The following is an 18451-nucleotide window of genomic DNA, read 5'->3' as shown; positions in this document are numbered from 1 at the left end:
TAAGAATTCTGATTGGTTTGTGTCCTCACACACATTTGGTGTCTGCTGATGTAGAGAAATCGCAACCCTGCGGACTTTTATTGTGAAGGTGGGCCAGTGACTTCCGGCTTCTTCCCGCGTCTCCTCGGGAGCTTGACGCGCCATCTTGACGCCACCAGTTTACAGTTAACTCACTTCGGCTCTGCCCGCAACTTTGGGCGTTTTCCCTCCTCATGTCCGCCACCGGTGCAGCGAACGGATCCGAGCAGCCACTGAGCGGGCCCGGGCCGTGTCCCGGTACCGGACCTTAGCCGTGTTCGTTTTTCGGACAGCTGGAAGCAGAGGCGAGGAGCGGACTTTTAAACGGACCGGTGAACTCCGCAGACAGCGCCCCTCCTGAGCAGCACGCAGGTGAGCGGAGGTGGGAAGAGCCGGGGTGTGGTCGTGGTGAGCAGGGCCCAGTAACTCACAACAGTTTGTTCTGCACCATGTCTTCATACTGGTGCTGTGTAGTGTTGTCACAGTAACGTCCTTTGGTCGTTTGTGTGGATTTACTGTTGTGTTTTACTGTGTCCCCGAAAGAGGAAACACACACACACACACAGACACACTCACACACACACACACTCTCTATCTCTCTCTCACACACAGACACACACACAGACACACTCTCTCTCTATCTCTCTCTCTCTCTCACACACACACACACACTCACAGACACACACTCTCTCTCTCTCTCACACACACACACACACTCACAGACACACACTCTCTCTCTCTCTCACACACAGACACACACACACACACACTCTCTCTCTCTCTCTCTCACACACACACACACACAGACACTCACACAGACACACTCTCTCTATCTCTCTCTCTCTCACACACACACACACTCAGACACACACTCTCTCTCTCTCTCACACACACACACACACTCTCTCTCTCTCTCACTCTCTCTCTCTCACACACACAGACACACTCTCTCTCTCTCTCACACACACTCACAGAAAGAGCATCGTCCATTTGGTGGAAATATGAGCTGTTCATACAGAGCCCTTTAACCCCTCAGTGATCCACAGGTAGATGATGTTACACACAGGGTGAGCAGTGCCTTCATTATGAGCTCTCTTATTGATTAACTCTTTCACATCAAAATCAATCAGAATTCCTTTGTTTATCCCTGAGGGGAAATAACTTTTTGTTACAAATAGAAATCAAAGATGAAATTGAAATATATAATAAATATCTAAATACCTAGATACCATTTAAATCCTAGACTTTATGTAAAGAACATATTTACTGCTGTATAAAAACCTTTACACAGTAAAGAGCAGGACATGAATGTTCCAGTATCTACAGCGTCTGAGTGACTGTTACAGTTCAGAGTTCAGTAGTTTGATTGAGACAGGCAGGAAGGACTTCCTGTGTCTCTCAGTGGTGCATCGTGGGAGTCGGAGTCTGTTGCTGAACGAGCTCCTGTAGCTGTAGTAGATGATGATATTTGTAGATTTTAACTAACACACAGCCTCTCCTCCACTGAGTTGATTCCATTGGTGGTGTTGTGTTGTTCGGCTGAGCGATCATAAGGACAGGAGACCTGTATCCCAGTTCAGAGGCTGTCTTCCAAAGGACATGTGAGGACTACTTGTGTTCCTACGGTGATGTCGGTCTTTCTTCTCCCCTCTTAACATAGAAAGCATCCCAGGATTCATTGGGTTCTTTTTTACAGTAAGACAAAGCAGACTCCACAAAGTGAACTGTGAAACAAGTGAAGAGTAAATGTTCAAATGTAACAGGAACAGCTCATCATGATGAACAAGACGTTTTCTACAGTCCAGACCATCTCCTCTGATAACCACGAGTGTGACCTTTGAGGTCAGGCTGTGTCCTTTGAAGGAAGCAGCCCATGAGTCAGTGCCAACCTATCAGATGCCATATTTAATCAACGTGCTGAAAACATTGTGAAGCTCTACTTGTGCTGAACATCAGCAGGTTAAGAGGTCAGCTGTTTGAGTCTGAGGTATGAAAGGCTGCAGAGACACAGTCTGTTCGGGAGGATTTGAGCCTGTGCTGCAGCTTTGTTACTACCTGCAGGTGGGAGGAGACTGATTAAGCTCGCATGCAGACGGTATGATGGCTGCACCTGTCTGCTCTCAGCCCATCATTTCTGCTGTGTGTGTGTTTTTGTGTCAAAGGTAGAGCAGTCTGATCTGTAACTGTGCACTACAAATCACATGTGTGACGCTTGTGGTGACCAACCAGTAACACGCGTTTCAAACCAATTAATCATGAGGCGTGATCGGCTTCTTCAGTAAAACTGTGTCTACATCTCACTCCATGCTTTAGGCTCTGTGTGTTGATGAGGAAAGAATCAAAGATGGGGAGCCCACTGAGTGTGAGAGATCTGAGCAGCTGTTCAAACTGTGAGATATCTCTGCAGTGGTTAGCTGACAGATATTATGACCCACCTGTCACACTGTGGGAGGGGCAGGAGGATCATCTGTGGGTCGGTCTCTCTGTCAGGCAGCCGTGGAGCGAGCTGCTCTGTGATCATGCTGAATTATTTCTCTCCTCGGGGCTAAAAATAACCGACGGTCCCGAGTAGCACTCACACCTCTTCTATTGCTGCTATTGCGAGGACTCTCAACAACTCTTGCTAAACCCTGAACCTGATCAGCCAATCACAAGAAATCTAAGCTGCTTGGAGGAGCAGTGAAAACTCTACAAGTCCAGCTGCTTGCTTTAACCTTCTGAATCTCAAAAACCAAACTGAGAGCGTCTCCTCCCTCAGCTTCATGTTTTAAAGCTCACAGTGACAGCAGCTCTGTTCTGTAAGAACGTGAGCGCTGTGCTCCCTGTGAACCGAATCAGTGTCAGGATTCAATTACCATAAGCACCTTTAATCTGAATATGCAGCCTCCCACGGAGGAAACATGATCCCTGCTCCACATTAATGAGAAAAACCAGAGAGCAGGATCACCTCAAAGCCAGTGCTTCTGACCTTCCTGATCACTGGTGAATGTTGTAAGAGCCTCAACTCATTCGACAAGGTTCCAGGGACAGCCATTCTCTAACACTGATGTTTGACTTCTGTCACCTTTTAACCTTTCTTTTATTTATAGAGCACTCAGTGTCAGAACTGGCCCAAGGAGCTTCACAGAGACCCAGAGCCTGAACCCCCTTAAGACCAACAGTGTCAGGAAAAACACCTTTTAACAGGAAGAAACCTTGGGTAGAGGAGGAGAAGAAGAGGGAGACAGGACAGAGAGGATGAAGGAGAGAGAGAGAAGAGACGAAGAGGGAGACAGGAAGAAGAGGGAGACAGGACAGAGAGGATGAAGGAGAGAGAGAGAGAGAAGAAGAGGGAGACAGGACAGAGAGGATGAAGGAGAGAGAGAGAGAGAAGAAGAGGGAGACAGGACAGAGAGGATGAAGGAGAGAGAGAGAGAGAGAGAGAAGAAGAGGGAGACAGGACAGAGAGGATGAAGGAGAGAGAGAGAAGAAGAGGGAGACAGGACAGAGAGGATGAAGGAGAGAGAGAGAGAGAGAGAAGAAGAGGGAGACAGGACAGAGAGGATGAAGGAGAGAGAGAGAGAGAGAGAAGAAGAGGGAGACAGGACAGAGAGGATGAAGGAGAGAGAGAGGAGAAGAAGAGGGAGACAGGACAGAGAGGATGAAGGAGAGAGAGAGGAGAAGAGGAGGGAGACAGGACAGAGAGGATGAAGGAGAGAGAGAGAAGAAGAGGGAGACAGGACAGAGAGGATGAAGGAGAGAGAGAGAAGAAGAGGGAGACAGGACAGAGAGGATGAAGGAGAGAGAGAGAAGAAGAGGGAGACAGGACAGAGAGGATGAAGGAGAGAGAGAGAAGAAGAGGGAGACAGGACAGAGAGGGTGTAGTTTAGACTAGTTATACACTTTACTAAACAAACTCAACTGAAGCTGGTTCCATAGTAGAGCTGCCTGACAGCTAAAGGCTCGTCCTCCCATTCTACTGTGATGAATCCTAGGAACTACAAGTACAGCTGCACTCAGAGATCTGACTGTTCTGTTAGCAACATACAGTACTATCAGGTCCTGCAGACATCATGGAGCTAGTCCATGTAGAGCCTTGTAGGTAAGGAGGATCTTGAAGTGTGTTCTTGAGCCCACTGGGAGCCAGTGAAGAGAGATATGATCCTTTGGCTGCTTCCTGTCAGAACTCCAGCTGCTGCTTCTGGATTAGCCGCAGCTGTTCATGCAGTGATGTGGACGGCGCAGTTCGCCCACCTCTCTGAACATTACCAGCTCCTTATATTCAGGTTCGCTGCTGTCGTGCCATCAGCAGCTCTTCTACACCTGTGTGCGTGCAGTGGGAGGGCCGCGTGTACATCAGATGCAGACAGAGGCAGCAGCTGATGACGTCACCAAAACAATAACGCAGACATTTGATGAAGAGGCTCCATGAGGACTCTAGTAAACGGTGGACAGAGCTGACAGCAGCAGCTCCGTTTGTCCTTAGACATGATTCCCATGAAAGTTTGATCATTTGTTCTAAATCACATTGAACTCTAAGAGTTACTTAAGTCTCATACTGTATTTACTGTTTAACCTTAGGAGGCTCACTTCAGTCTGTTTAATGACTGTTGAATAATACTTTACAGAACTACATTAGTCTTCTTTTAACCTATTAGAAATAAAACTTTATTTTGTTCTGTAATTGTTATTTAAATGTTCATGTTTATTAAAACTAATACTGAGTGCACGTTATCAGAGTTTACTTTTAGATCTACTGATAGTTTTTGAGAAGTGACAGAGCAGCTACCTGAAGTCATTTACACAGAAACATGCAAATTAGTGTCAATGTAAAAACAAATCGTGATAAAATCGTGAGCGTGATTTTATCATTAAAGAATCGTGATATAAAATGTTTTGCCATATCGCCCACCCCTACTGTAGTCTAACAGCTCTGCTTCTTCAGGCTTCATGGATAAATACAGCTGGGTATCATCAGTATAACAATGAAAGTTTATGCCGTGCTTCTGGATGATATTTCCTAGAGGGAGCATGTAGAGGATGAACAAGATCGGTCCAAGCACTGAACCCTGTTGAACACCATGATTAACCCTTGTAGATAAAGAGGAAACATTGTTAATATGAACAAAGTGAAATCTATCTGATAAGTATGATTTCAACCAGCCTAGTGCTGTCCCTGTAATCCTAATCTCATGTTCTAATCTGTGTAGTAGGATGCGGTGATCTACAGTGTTAAAGGCAGCACTGAGATCCAGTAGATTGAGTACAGAGAGAAGTCCACGGTCCGATACCATGAGGAGGTCATTTGTGACTTTAAGCAGTGCCGTTTCTGTGCTGTGATGGGCTCTGAATCCAGACTGGAACACTTCAAACAGACTGTTCCTGTGCAGGTGGTCATTTAACTGACACACAGCCGCTCTTAGAAATAAGGGGTGAGGTTTTTTAAGTATAGGAATGATCACAGCAGTTTCAAAAGCCTGTGGTACATATCCTGTTGCCAGGGAGGTACCATATTATTGTTATTATTATTATCTTGCTGAGAGTTCTCTGATTGGATGCAGTGTTTGTGATGAATCACCTTCTATAAGTCGTTGCATAAAGATAATCAGGAATGTAATCTGTAAATCCTTTGATTTGATACAATAAAGGGCCCTAGCAGATTAGTGCTGCATTCCCTGATGACTCTTTAATCTTACTGGAACTGAATGTATATGAAGTGTGTGTTCTTACTGTGCTGCACTGAGCTGAACACCAGGTCAGTTGTGTTGATCCTAAATGCAGTCTGAGGGCTTGGCTTTTAATCAAGTTACATACAGTGTGAAAACACTCCCAGAATTTAATCTTCAAGGCTTCCAGGTCTGAGCTGTGGACCAATCAGTCCATCAAGGAAGTGATGTTAGTTCTGTTTGTATGTGAGCAGCAAGTGTTGGTTCAGGAAGACTTTTCTGTTTTGATAACAGTTCATTTGGTTTAAGTAAAAGTATATTTAAAGCTCATATTTTCCTCTAGAAGCGCAGTGCATGTTGGACGAGAAGGCCTGGCTGGCAGTCTTTGTTAAATCAATAACCAGACAGCACGTTTTTCAACTTAAAACCGCACAGAATGCTTTTAACATATGCGCAGGAGATGGCACTTAACAGTCTTCACTCTAATTCATCCCAAAGGTGTTCTTCTGGGTTGAGGTCAAGACTCTGTGTGGGCCAGTCAAGTTCTTCCACACCAAACTTGCTCATCCATGTCTTTATGGACCTTGCTTTGTGCACTGATGTGCAGTCATGCTGCAAGAGGAAGGGGGGGCATCCCCAAACTGTTCCCACAAAGTTGGGAGCATTGAATTGTCCAAAATCTCTTGGTATGCTGAAGCATTCAGAGTTCCTTTCACTGGAGCTAAGAGTCCAAGCTCCTGAAAAACAACCCCAACGCCATAATCCCACATAAACATCACACTTGGCACAATGCAGTCATACAAGTATCATTCTCCTGGCAAGCGCCAAACCCAGACTCGTCCATCAGATTGCCAGATGGAGAAGTGTGATTTGTCAGTTCCGACAATGCGTCTCCACTGCTCCAGAGTCCAGTGCCGGCATGCTTTACACCACTGCATCCGACTATTTGCATTGCACTTGGTGATGTATGGCCTGGATGCAGCTGCTCAGCCATGGAAACCCATTCAATGAAGCTCTCTACACACTGTTCTTGAGCTCATTTGAAGGCCACATGAAGTCTGGAGGTCTGTAGTGATTGAGTCTGCAGGAAGTTGGTGACCTCTGCGCACCATGCACCTTAGCATCCGCTGACCACACTCTGTCATTTACATGGCCGACCTTGTGGCTGAGTTGCTGTTGTTCCCAATCACTTCCACTCTAATACCACTGACAGTTGACTGTGGAATATTTAATAGCGAGGAAATTTCAAGACTGGACTTGTTGCACAGGTGGCATCCTATCACAGTACCATGCTGGAATTCACTGAGTTCCTGAGTGTGGCCCATTCTTTCACAAATGTTCGAGAAGCAGTCTGCATGCCTAGGTGCTTGATTTTATACATCTGTGACCATGGAAGTGATTGGAACTCCTCAATTCAATTACTTGGATGGGTGAGTGAATACTTTTGGCAATAAAGTGTGTGTGCCTTGGATTTAAACTTGTTTGCAGTAGCTTCCTGTCATTTGCTGTAGTTTGTTGTAGTTTCCTGTTGGCGTGGCAGTGGGTCCCCTGTGTCTCAAACTGACTGTAGCTGGTGAATCTTTCGATGGCAGCTGATTCAGTGTGTTATGAGAGTGGCAGCACTGCAGTCACAATATTCATACAGCTTATCATGGTTCAGTATCACCGATCGGTTCCTGTTTCAATGCTGATGAGGCCTCTCAGGAGGTGTGTGTTTGTGGATTGGATTTGTGATGGATGACACATTCCATTACATTACATGTCTGCAGGTCATCAGATGACCAGGCTGCAGATATTGATCTGAGACAGAGTACTACCATTAGGGAGGACTCCATTTGTTATGGTAATCTGTCACCATGGGACTCTCAGCTGTTCACACTCTATGGTGATCAATAAGAGACTCCATCACAGGCTCAGAGTTAACAAGTTTGTAATTTGTCTCTACTGTCTTCTACTCAAAAACTATCGATCAGCTCTACAAATCAATGTTTTGATACAGATACTCTGTTAGTATTACTTTCTAAAATGGCTGCTCTGCTTTCTTTTCTCTCCTTCACTCTTGGTGTGTTCTACTACCTACAGTCAAAACAACCCGCGTGCGCACCTGCACAGAGGAGCTTTTTGACTGCACTTCAGAGAAACAGATGTTCCTGCTAAGCCTCATGGGAGGAGGAAGTGTGCGTCAGCAGGAGAGGTAGCTAAGCAGTAAACACACAGACATGCTAAAACATGCTGCCATCTTTCAGACTGCCACTAGAATGTATAAACAACCATCTACATTGTCTGTGTTCAGTGACGGCGCCCTCCTGTGGTCAGAGATACTGAGGCACACAGGCTATCCTGAAGAATTAGTGGGGGTGGTGCTTACAGCTGTTTATGTGCCCAGCATCCAGGGTTACTTACAAACTGTACACATTGTGATGCCGTCTGGGCCTGCACTGTCAGAGGACATGCCAGCGCTGACCAATCAGAGCTGTGCCTCGTGTAGTGCTTGCCCTTTAACACAGTGGCGATTGTGCAGTTACTAACTCTGTTGCAGCAAGTCTCTGTCCCTTTCACACCAGCTGCCGCTGATAATGACCATCTCTCTCCTCAGGCTGAGTGGTCTCGGCTGGTTCGGATGAGCCCAGTAGACTGTAGCCTGCAGGACTCTGTGTGTGTGAGGAGGAGGAGGCTGTTGTCTGCGCTGATGAAGCCACCCTGCTTACTGTTCTACCGCCTTTGGTTCCTTCTGCTGCTGGGAGCTGGATCTGTGCTGCTGTTAGTCTGCCTGCAGGACCTCACAGAAACTGTGTTCCAGCAGAGTCCAGGTCAGTATGTTCTCCTTCACTGGGACACACTCCTGGCCTTCCTGTGGTGTCTTTTTCTTGTCCATTACCCTCTCTCCTGGTTTCCTGTTTATCTGTAAATCATCCAGTGTGCCGCTGGTTACAAAAGAAGTGTTGACAGCTATGGTTTATTCGTTTACGTAACATTTTGCTTTTTATAATCTATTGAGCTGTTAAATTATGATCTATAATTGATCTGCTGATTGTTTTGGTGCTTCCTGATTGGACACAGACCTCGGAGGATGTACTTCCTGTGCCCTACTCTGCCCCCACAGGTCAAAGTTTCTGTTTTGTAAGATAAGATAAAAGATAAAACTTTATGAATCCCAAAGGAAATTCTTGTGCCAGAGGGTAAAAGGGTCGGTCTGCGTCGATACCTTGGAGCCCTCACTGCCAAAAATAGCAGTGTCTCAATATTGATGGTTATAAATGCATCAGGTATCTCATTGATTGCTGCTTATGTTCCTCCAAACAGAAGCTAAAATTAGAGATGGTATACTGCTCACTGATGACACCATCATGAGCTGATGTTCTTCTTTCAGTGAGAGTGGAGATAACATATACAGTGTGGGCTGTTTCAGAGGATTGTTCCTGTTAGACTACATCATTGACTCAAACCTGAGACACTGAACTCTGCTCTGACAATTCAATACTCAATAACTGAAATGTGGGAGTTTCCCCAGTGTCATAAAACACTGGAACAACCTGCAGACCTTCATCGGTAAACAATGAGGAGAGTCTGTGTGTCTGTGTGTGTCTGTCTGTGTGTGTGTGTTAGGGCTGAACGATTTTAAGAATAAATTGAATTGTGATTTTTCTGGCAAATATTGCGATTTCGATTTCATCCATGATTTTTTTTCAAATCAAGTTTTAGTACACATGAGCATTTGCAAAGATCACAGAAACTTACATCATACCTAGGGGTGGGTGATATGGCAAAAATTTTATATCACGATTCTTTAATGATAAAATCACGCTCACGATTTTATCACGATTTGTTTTTACATTGACACTAATTTGCATGTTTCTGTGTAAATGACTTCAGGTAGCTGCTCTGTCACTTCTCAAAAACTATCAGTAGATCTAAAAGTAAACTCTGATAACGTGCACTCAGTATTAGTTTCAATAAACATGAACATTTAAATAACAATTACAGAACAAAATAAAGTTTTATTTCTAATAGGTTAAAAGAAGACTAATGTAGTTCTGTAAAGTATTATTCAACAGTCATTAAACAGACTGAAGTGTGCCTCCTAAGGTTAAACAGTAAATACAGTATGAGACTTAAGTAACTCTTAAAGTTCAATGTGATTTAGAACAAATGATCAAACTTTAATGGGAATCATGTCTAAGGACAAACGGAGCTGCTGCTGTCAGCTCTGTCCACCGTTTACTAGAGTCCTCATGGAGCCTCTTCATCAAATGTCTGCGTTATTGTTTTGGTGACGTCATCAGCTGCTGCCTCTGTCTGCATCTGATGTACACGCGGCCCTCCCACTGCGCGCACACACAGGTGTAGAAGAGCTGCTGATGGCACGACAGCAGCGAACCTGAATATAAGGAGCTGGTAATGTTCAGAGAGGTGGGCGTGTACGTGCTCGTAGCATTATAATACATTCGCATACACCCTTCCACTGCGACACACGTCGCGCGCACGCACACAGGCTTAGAAGACGCGCCGCTGCTGCCAGCAAACAGTAAACAGTACCGAACATAAAGGTGGAGTTCGTTTTAGGGACCAGTTCCTCCGTTTTCTTTTCGTTTTCAGCCGTAGCTTTTGACAAAACAAAACCTGATTCAGTTAGGAGCAGTGCAAAAAAACGTGGCTTTGACAATCTCAAAATCGCGTTGTCTGAGATCGCAATTTTCGGTCTAAAACGATAGATCGTTCAGCCCTAGTGTTTGTGTGTGTGTCTGTCTGTCTGTGTGTTTGTGTGTGTGTCTGTGTGTGTGTGTGTCTGTGTGCTGTTTAGCTCATTAAGGCACGCTGACTTCAGGAGGATTCAGGAGACAGAGCAGGTGTAGTGTAACTTCTGGTCAGAACTTTGATGCGTTTCCTCTGTGACCTCCTCGTCCTCCCAGCAGCAGGTCTTTGGTGAGCAGGATGCCGTGTCTTTCACCTCAGTGATGACACTAAAGCTTATGTATGGCCTTGGCATTGACAGTGTTCGAGGCAGTGTCCTGCACACAGTGTATGCTAGTGGGATCATAGAGAGGCATTCATGGTAGATCACAGAGTCCCTGCTGACACCCACAGACAGCTGCAGTGCAGTGCAGCACAGAGAAGCAGGAGTCCTCCCACCTCCTGCACTGAACGGTATGCAGATAGACACAGAGGACTGTGATTCTTTGTACAGATGAAGTGCAAATGTTTTGTGCGTCCTCAGTTTGAAATCATTCATGGTGCTGACCATACTGATGACAGACATCTGGACTAATAACATTTACACACACACATTTCACATCAGAACAAAGGACCTGAAGCTCTTAAACCATCATGTTCCAGAAGAACTGATGATGTCAGGCTCTGGGTGTCTGTAACGATGAGATGAGATGAGATGAGATGAGATGAGATGAGATGAGATGAGATGAGATGAGATGAGATGAGATGAGATGAGATGAGATGAGATGAGATGAGATGAGATGAGATGAGATGAGATGAGATGATAATCCTTAATTCACAGTGTTACAGCAGCAACTGAAACTGTTATTGATGCACATGATGACCTGGTATGGTAAAGATGACAGTTTACATTATATACATAAGAGCTGTAAAAAATAAAGTTATTGCACTGCATGACCAAGTTATTATACAGGAGGTAGTGTGGCTTTAGCTGGAGTCTGCTCTGGCCCTTTTTGTAGAGTGCAGCTGTGTTGTCAGAGTCCAGTTTCATGTTCAGATGAACACCCAGGTACTTATAAGAGTCCATTGTCTCAATGTCCAGTCCCTGGATGTTCACTGGTGTAGGGCAGGAGTAGTTGTGCCTACGGAAATCAACCACCAGCTCCTTGGTTTTACTCACGTTGATCTGGAGACGGTTTCCGTGGCACCAGTCTGTAAAGTCCTGGATAAGTCCTCTGTACTCCCTGCCATCCTCATCTGTGATGAGGCCGACCACTGCAGAGTCATCAGAGAACTTCTGTAGATGACAGCTGGGTGGGAGGTGACAGAAGTCTGCAGTGTAGAGTGTAAAAAGGAACGGAGCAACAGTTCCTTGTGGGGCTCCCGTGCTGCAGATGACCACGTCAGACACAGCCCTGTGCCCTCACAACCTGTGGTCCATGATGTGAGGTGGTGGTCCACCCCTGACTGCACCAGTTTGTCCCCCAGCAGAGTGGGCTGGATGGTGTTGAACGCACTGGAAAAATCAAAGAACATGATCCTCACAGTGCTCCCAGCTTTCTCCAGGTGAGAGAGAGACCTTTGCAGGAGGTAGATGACAGCATCATCCACTCCAGTGCCAGGCTGATAGGCAAACTGCCGGACGTCCATCGATGAGCTCACCGGGGGCGCAGGTGGGAAAGGACCAGCCAGGGTCTTCATCAGATGGGACGTCAGTGCAACTGGTCTGTAGCTGTTGAGGTCCTTAGGGTGAGAGATCTTTGGCACCGGCACCACACATGATGTTTTCCACAGTAGTGGTACCTTTGCCAACCTCAGGCTTAGGTTGAACATGTGCTCAAAGATCCCACACAGCTGTTCAAGTGCCTTGAGACAGTCCTGGTTGTAAAAAGTGCGATATTGAATTTTCTTTCTGGTCATCAATGACAGACATTTATTGGCTGCTTCATCGGGTAAATTGCTGATGACTTGTGTTTTCATGAAACAGACTCCATAGAGATATTTTCTTTAAATCCAGGTTTAGTCCCTCGGGCTGTGAGCTCATCTTCCTCCTCCTCTTCCTCTCTGCTCTGATATGAGCTCATAGTTTTAACCTCTGATCTGTCTGTGGCTCTTTGGGGTGATCCATTAAAGCGCTGTCTGCTGCTTTAATTGTGTTTCTGACCTCAGTTTATGTTCGGAGGTGTACTGTTTATCCCTCTGTGGTATTCATGTCGGCCATCGTGCTTCTGCAGGAGTCTTCTCTGAGTAATCCTTAGTCCTTACAGACTAATTACTCACTGATGTTTGTCTCCTGAACATCACATCATTCTTCCTCTTCGGTTTCTTTAGGTTCTGCTGTGTGCAGTCAGTCGGCTTCCTGTTTTTATTTCCTCTCATCACCACCTTCACCTGAGCACCTGTCATCATCCTACACACACACACACACCCACAATCCACAATGAGGACATGAATAACAGAGCAGCTCCATGAATAAAACAGGAAGCAGCTCGGTGTGTGATGAACATACAGACTGAGCACAAACAAAAGGAGTTCAGCCATAGTAACACACCTGTCCGTTCACGGCTGGAGACGTGCTGAGCTCAGGGGAGTAACTGAAACACAGTCTGAAGTGAGAGTGAGGATGCCTACAGGAGAGACTGGAGAGGAACTAGACCAGGGACATGTGGAGTGGGATGAGAGCGGAGATGAAAGTTCTAACTTCTAACGGGGGGGGGGGGGGGGGGGGGACATTTCATAATTCATGAGAAACGTGTGTACAGACCTCCTCACTCAGTCCTCCTCACTCAGTCCTCCTCACTCAGTCCTCCTCACTCAGACCTCCTCACTCAGACCTCCTCACTCAGTCCTCCTCACTCAGTCCTCCTCACTCAGTCCTCCTCACTCAGACCTCCTCACTCAGACCTCCTCACTCAGTCCTCCCACTCAGTCCTCCTCACTCAGTCCTCCTCACTCAGACCTCCTCACTCAGTCCTCCTCACTCAGTCCTCCTCACTCAATCCTCCCACTGCAGCGTGCAACGCTCACACACACACAGGATTTGACGTTAACGCTGCTGAACAGCAGAAGCAGCAGTTTAGGTGCACATGTTTAGCGAAGGAGCAAGATGTTGCTACTCTTTGGGATTTCTCAGTTTTTCTTGTTTCCCAAATAACTCAGCTTCAAACGTTCACATAAACTGCTGCTTCTGCCGACGTTCAGCAGCGAAATGTCTTCAGAACCCGTGTGTGTGTGTGTGTGTGTGTGTGTGTGTGTGTGACATGCGCTTCATGCTGCAGTGGGAGAGCTGTATGAGGACACACACGGCTTTCGTCAAGTATGAAAAGTTTGTTTTCGTTCTTGCCTCCTCTGGAACACGAACAGATTTCTCTGTTCTCTGGATATGTACCAAGCTCTACAAAGCACTTTCATTTGATTTTTACAGCAAGGGGACACAGAAAAGTAATAACCGAATTAATCGTCACGAGTAAAATTACGTCGGTTAGAGGGTCTACATGTCGGTTTCGATATATTTTCGGTTAATTGAATATACTTTATACAATAAAGTATATTCTATTCTAAATGAAGAGACTCCACAGAGTGTCTGCTGACATCCAGCTGCAGCATCAGGCAGTGTACCGCTCCAACGAACTAATGAGCGAACTACAGGAAGCCGTCGTGTAGCTTCACAGAGGAGAGCTGCCGTCTCACAGCAGCCATCTTTATTCTGACCAATCAGTGGCCTGTCAGTTGACATGATGTTCCTCATACTCATCTGTGTGTGTGTGTGTGACCTTTAGTGATGATTCATGGCATTTCCTGATTCTCATTGTGGCTTCCTTTAACACGTCGCCCAGCATGGACGCCTCCTCACACTATCATTGCTGCTCTACATTCCCGGGTCACCTCAGCTGTGCATGATGGGATTGGCTGAGCAGCTGCTGATCTTGGCAGAAATGCAGCAGGCTGGGTAATTAATCAGACCCCCGTGGGATTGTGCAACGTCACTGGCGGCCAGGTCCGGAGCCTGTTAACACACCTGCACTGCCGTACTGCTGCTATTAGCAAGCAAACATGGAGACTGGCAGCAACCAAAGACAGAAGAGCTCCCACTGCTCTCTGAACAGAAACTCAAAATGTTGGACTTCAAGAGGACAGTGGAGGAACTGCAGCTTCCTGTTGGATCTCAGTTCTCTGAGTGGTGGTCTGTGCATCTGGTTACACTGCTCTGTGTGGACCGATGATCAGACATGAAAGATAAAACTTTATTAATCCCGAAGGAAATTCTTTTACAGGTACTTGAGGTATCAAGTTACATTTAATGCAGTTAAGTACAGAGTGTAAGAGTACAAGTGTCACTAAAATCCAAATCAGAGTAAAGGATGATGCTGGAGACCACCGAGTGGTCTGCAGCATGGTCTGGCAGACGTTAAAGGACCGGAGTCTCTTCAGGAGATACAGGCGACTCTGTCCCTTCTTGTATGTTGCCTCTTGTATGTTGTATGTTGCCTCTGCGTCCCTCAAACACTCAGTGACCTCATAGATATGGCAACGAAGTGCAGCTCGTTGTCAGCTCAGCTGGACTTGGACTGAGCTTAGGCAGCAGCAGGATCTGGCATGGAATCAATGGTGGTCGACCTCTGTAGGTCGATCTCTCCCTTTGTCTCACACACACACACACACACACACACACACACACACCCTTGGTGTGAAGTCACATTTCAGATTTAATTTAGCAGAGAAGTGTGATGGGGGATAAGCAGCTACAGGTCAAACACCGGATCGAAACCTTTACAAAGACACACATTGGCACGTGTGTGTGTCCGTCCTCAGCCTTTGAAGTCACGCATGTTGTGTTTGCATGAGGTGGAGACTGCTCACATATTGTGTGTATGTCTGTGTGTCAGAGCGGTGCACTGTGGGTAACAAATAACCACAAACTCCAGGATGCCACCACTAATCTTCGGTGTCAGCAAGCTGCTGAGAGGCCATCTGGAACCGAACGGCCAATCAGCAGCCCTGTGTGCACCTTTAAAATTCAGTGAGAGTTATTCAGAGCAGTGTCAGCCTTCTGTCGGTCAGGACTGTTACTGTGGCTAGTCTGAACACACACACACACACACACTCGGGCAGCTCCATCTGTAATCTGTCGTCATCACATTTGTAAAATTTATTACTTTATTAATTTTCCAGCTCACAATAAAAAAAGAAGATGGCAGTAAAATCCTTTACACCGGCTAACTCTGCTACAGCTCAGGTAGTGGTGGAGTAAGCGCATACAAAGCATCCAAGTCACCCCCCAGAAAGGTGCTAAGGCACTCCATTGAAAAGGTTTGGAAAGTTTCTCTTTATCACTGTGTAACTGAAGGAGTTTTACCTGAATGCACTGGATCAGTATACATCACAAGTTTAAGCAGCACAGTCAGCTGTCTGTTGTGGCTGTGGAAACGGGTAGTTGGTGCGGCAGCGAGCGCTCCTCTCTCTCACACAGATTTGTTTATGCAAAGAGCAACGCGAGCAGTAACAGGTAATTAGTTAAAGAGGAGAGAAAAGTGTGCCCCCCCCCCCCCCCCCCCCACTCATTACATGTACCTGCAGGAACCTGCTTCCTGTTTCCTCTGAATTTGTGTCTGCATGTTGGTTTTTGTTTTGTCCACATACTTCTGGTCTGATATTGTCTCTGATGTTTCAGGGGCGCAGGTGCTGCTGTCTTCAAGGTGGCCTGCAGTGAAGGTGAGATGTGCTGAAGGATGGTGGCACCCCCTACTGGACTCAGACTGCATTACACCAGCTTTTCAAAATAAAAGCTCTAACACACATGGGAGACCACAGAAACAATCACAGAATCATACAGATAATAATTAGAGTCAGAACGACAAAAATAAAAATGTTAAGTGTGCATGTCTTTTAGGATGCAGCAGTGCAGGGTGAAGACGGCCTCCATCTGCAGCAGGCCTCCATCTCTGTGTTCTCTGAACCGTCACTCGGCTCCAAGCCGCCGGTCACCAAACGCCACAGGAAGCTGCTGAAGAGCAGCTATGCAGCAGCCAGCTCCCCCCCTACTGGAGAGGAGGCGCTGCAGCAACGGAGCCTGGCAAGGACGCTGGAGGCACGGCGGCGCCTGCTGACTGACATCTGTGCCAAATACCAGCCGGGTGTCACAGAGCAGCGGGTCTCCCAGCGGCAGGTGTCACGGGTGTATGTGGAGGACCGGTCCCGGCTCCTGTACTGTGAGGTACCTAAAGCGGGCTGCTCCAACTGGAAGCGGGTGCTGATGGTGCTAGGTGGCAGTGCTAATAACACCAGAGACATTCCTCATGACGCCGCACATTACGCCAACCGCCTTCGGCGGCTGGAGAGCTACAAGCGCGCCGGCATCATTGACAGACTGCGCTCCTACACCAAAGTGCTCTTCATCAGGGAGCCCTTTGAGCGCCTCGTATCGGCCTTCCGGGACAAATTTGAGAGTCCGAATTCTTATTACCACCCAGTGTTTGGGCGGCCGATCATCTCCAGGTATCGTGCCAATGCCACGCGCACTGCGCTGCGCACCGGTGCTGGCGTGACCTTCAGAGAGTTCATCCAGTACCTGCTGGATGTGCGGCGGCCTGTAGGCATGGACATCCACTGGGAACCAGTCAGCCAGCTGTGCAACCCCTGCCTGCTCCGCTACGACTTCATCGGCAAGTTTGAGAGCCTGGAGGAAGAAGCCAATTTCCTTCTGCGCAGCATTGGCGCACCCACAAACCTCACCTTTCCTGACTTCAAAGACAGGAACCCACTGGCAGAGAGGACTTCCTCCAAAATCACCCAGGAGTACTTCTCACAGCTGAATGCCACAGAGCGCCAGAAGGCCTTCGACTTCTACTACATGGACTATCTGATGTTTAACTACTCCAAACCCTTCGAAGATCTGCACTGAAGAAGAGGAGCGAGGCAAAGATCAGCCCTCTGCTGCTAATCTACAGACTATGAGCTGATCGAAAGATCTGATCAGGTCTGAGGTTTTTCTGTGGATCTTAGATGACGTCTGATTGGCGGTGGAATCAGCCGCTCAAAATGTCTCTGCTGACTTTTGTTTGGATCTCACAGCTGACATGTGACTGACCAATCGGGTCACAGATCTGTGTCCTTCCGGAAGCCTTAACACAGCTGTGACATGCTTCATGTTTCCTCGCTGTCACTCTCTTTAAATGCTGCTTCAGAGACTGATAGTTGTTTTGTCTTCATTGTATGGATCTGATCAATCGGATCAATAAAGTATCTATTTATCAAGTGCTCGTGTTGGCGCCACCATTAAGTGAATGGTGCCAGTGGAGTTAACAGCATGCTTACATGGGCTGATTATGCTGCTGATCATCACCTCCTCCCCTTCCTCCCTCTCCTCCTCTTCCTCCCCCTCACACAGCATTAGCTGTAGCAGCCTGCGGCATGTTTAGCAGATATTTAAATCTTTAAACTGGTAACTGTGCTACTTTGTCTAATTAAGTGTCTGCAGGCTTTCTTTAATTAGGAGGAGTGGCGCCTCCTGCTGGTTTGTAAAGAGACATGCATGCATCCATCCTGACGCACCAACCAATAAGAGAGCAGATACTGACATGCTGCAAACTGATCGGAGGAGCAGCACTGTGTCCCTGTACCACAGACCTGTTTCCCATCAGCCCCTGCAGGTCACGGCATGGGAACAATAAACATGAGGCTACAGCAAGCAGGGCTAGCTTAGCATAAAGACCAGAGTGATGGGGACAGTGAGGCTGGACAGCAGCTAGCTTAGCTTAGCATAAAGACCAGAGTGATGGGGACAGTGAGGCTGGACAGCAGCTAGCTTAGCTTAGCATAAAGACCAGAGTGATGGGGGCAGTGAGGCTGGACAGCAGCTAGCTTAGCTTAGCATAAAGACCAGAGTGATGGGGACAGTGAGGCTGGACAGCAGCTAGCTTAGCTTAGCATAAAGACCAGAGTGATGGGGGCAGTGAGGCTGGACAGCAGCTAGCTTAGCTTAGCATAAAGACCAGAGTGATGGGGGCAGTGAGGCTGGACAGCAGCTAGCTTAGCTTAGCATAAAGACCAGAGTGATGGGGGCAGTGAGGCTGGAAAAACACAAAACACATGTGTTTGTCACAGGTCACACTGTTCGT

General features: G+C 46.9%; 1 protein-coding gene and 1 long non-coding RNA gene across 4 annotated transcripts; both read left to right on the top strand.

Annotated features, from left to right (window-relative positions):
• Positions 1-130: 130 nt before the first annotated feature.
• LOC114451782 (carbohydrate sulfotransferase 8-like) lies at positions 131-17588 on the top strand. Of its 3 annotated transcripts, none has more exons than XM_028430643.1 (5): positions 131-390; positions 7776-7857; positions 8260-8473; positions 16006-16046; positions 16225-17588. In XM_028430643.1, the coding sequence occupies exons 3-5, from the start codon at positions 8284-8286 to the stop codon at positions 17233-17235; spliced, it is 1242 nt and encodes a 413-aa protein (XP_028286444.1). In that variant the 5' UTR covers positions 131-390; positions 7776-7857; positions 8260-8283; the 3' UTR covers positions 17236-17588. The 3 variants fall into 3 exon arrangements, with proteins under 3 accessions (XP_028286444.1, XP_028286442.1, XP_028286443.1); XM_028430641.1 differs by having other exon boundaries at positions 7746-7857; XM_028430642.1 differs by lacking the exon at positions 7776-7857.
• Positions 13495-15576, top strand: LOC114451784 (uncharacterized). Its single transcript, XR_003672214.1, has 3 exons — positions 13495-13800; positions 14513-14514; positions 15566-15576. It is a non-coding gene; the product is annotated as an uncharacterized LOC114451784 (long non-coding RNA).
• Positions 17589-18451: the final 863 nt, after the last annotated feature.

This window comes from Parambassis ranga, chromosome 19 (assembly GCF_900634625.1).
Source record: "Parambassis ranga chromosome 19, fParRan2.1, whole genome shotgun sequence".
In the NCBI taxonomy this organism is placed as follows: Eukaryota; Metazoa; Chordata; class Actinopteri; family Ambassidae; genus Parambassis; species Parambassis ranga.
This window is presented reverse-complemented; position numbering and strand designations above follow the sequence as displayed.

What these genes read in the sequence shown, in the direction of transcription:
- LOC114451782 (XM_028430642.1), top strand. Translation starts at nt 8,284, where the DNA reads ATGAGCCCAGTAGACTGTAGCCTGCAGGACTCTGTGTGTGTGAGGAGG. An exon ending in TGTGTTCCAGCAGAGTCCAG is followed by an intron (nt 8,474 to 16,005) that starts GTCAGTATGTTC and finishes CTGATGTTTCAG; the next exon opens with GGGCGCAGGTGCTGCTGTCT. An exon ending in CAAGGTGGCCTGCAGTGAAG is followed by an intron (nt 16,047 to 16,224) that starts GTGAGATGTGCT and finishes CATGTCTTTTAG; the next exon opens with GATGCAGCAGTGCAGGGTGA.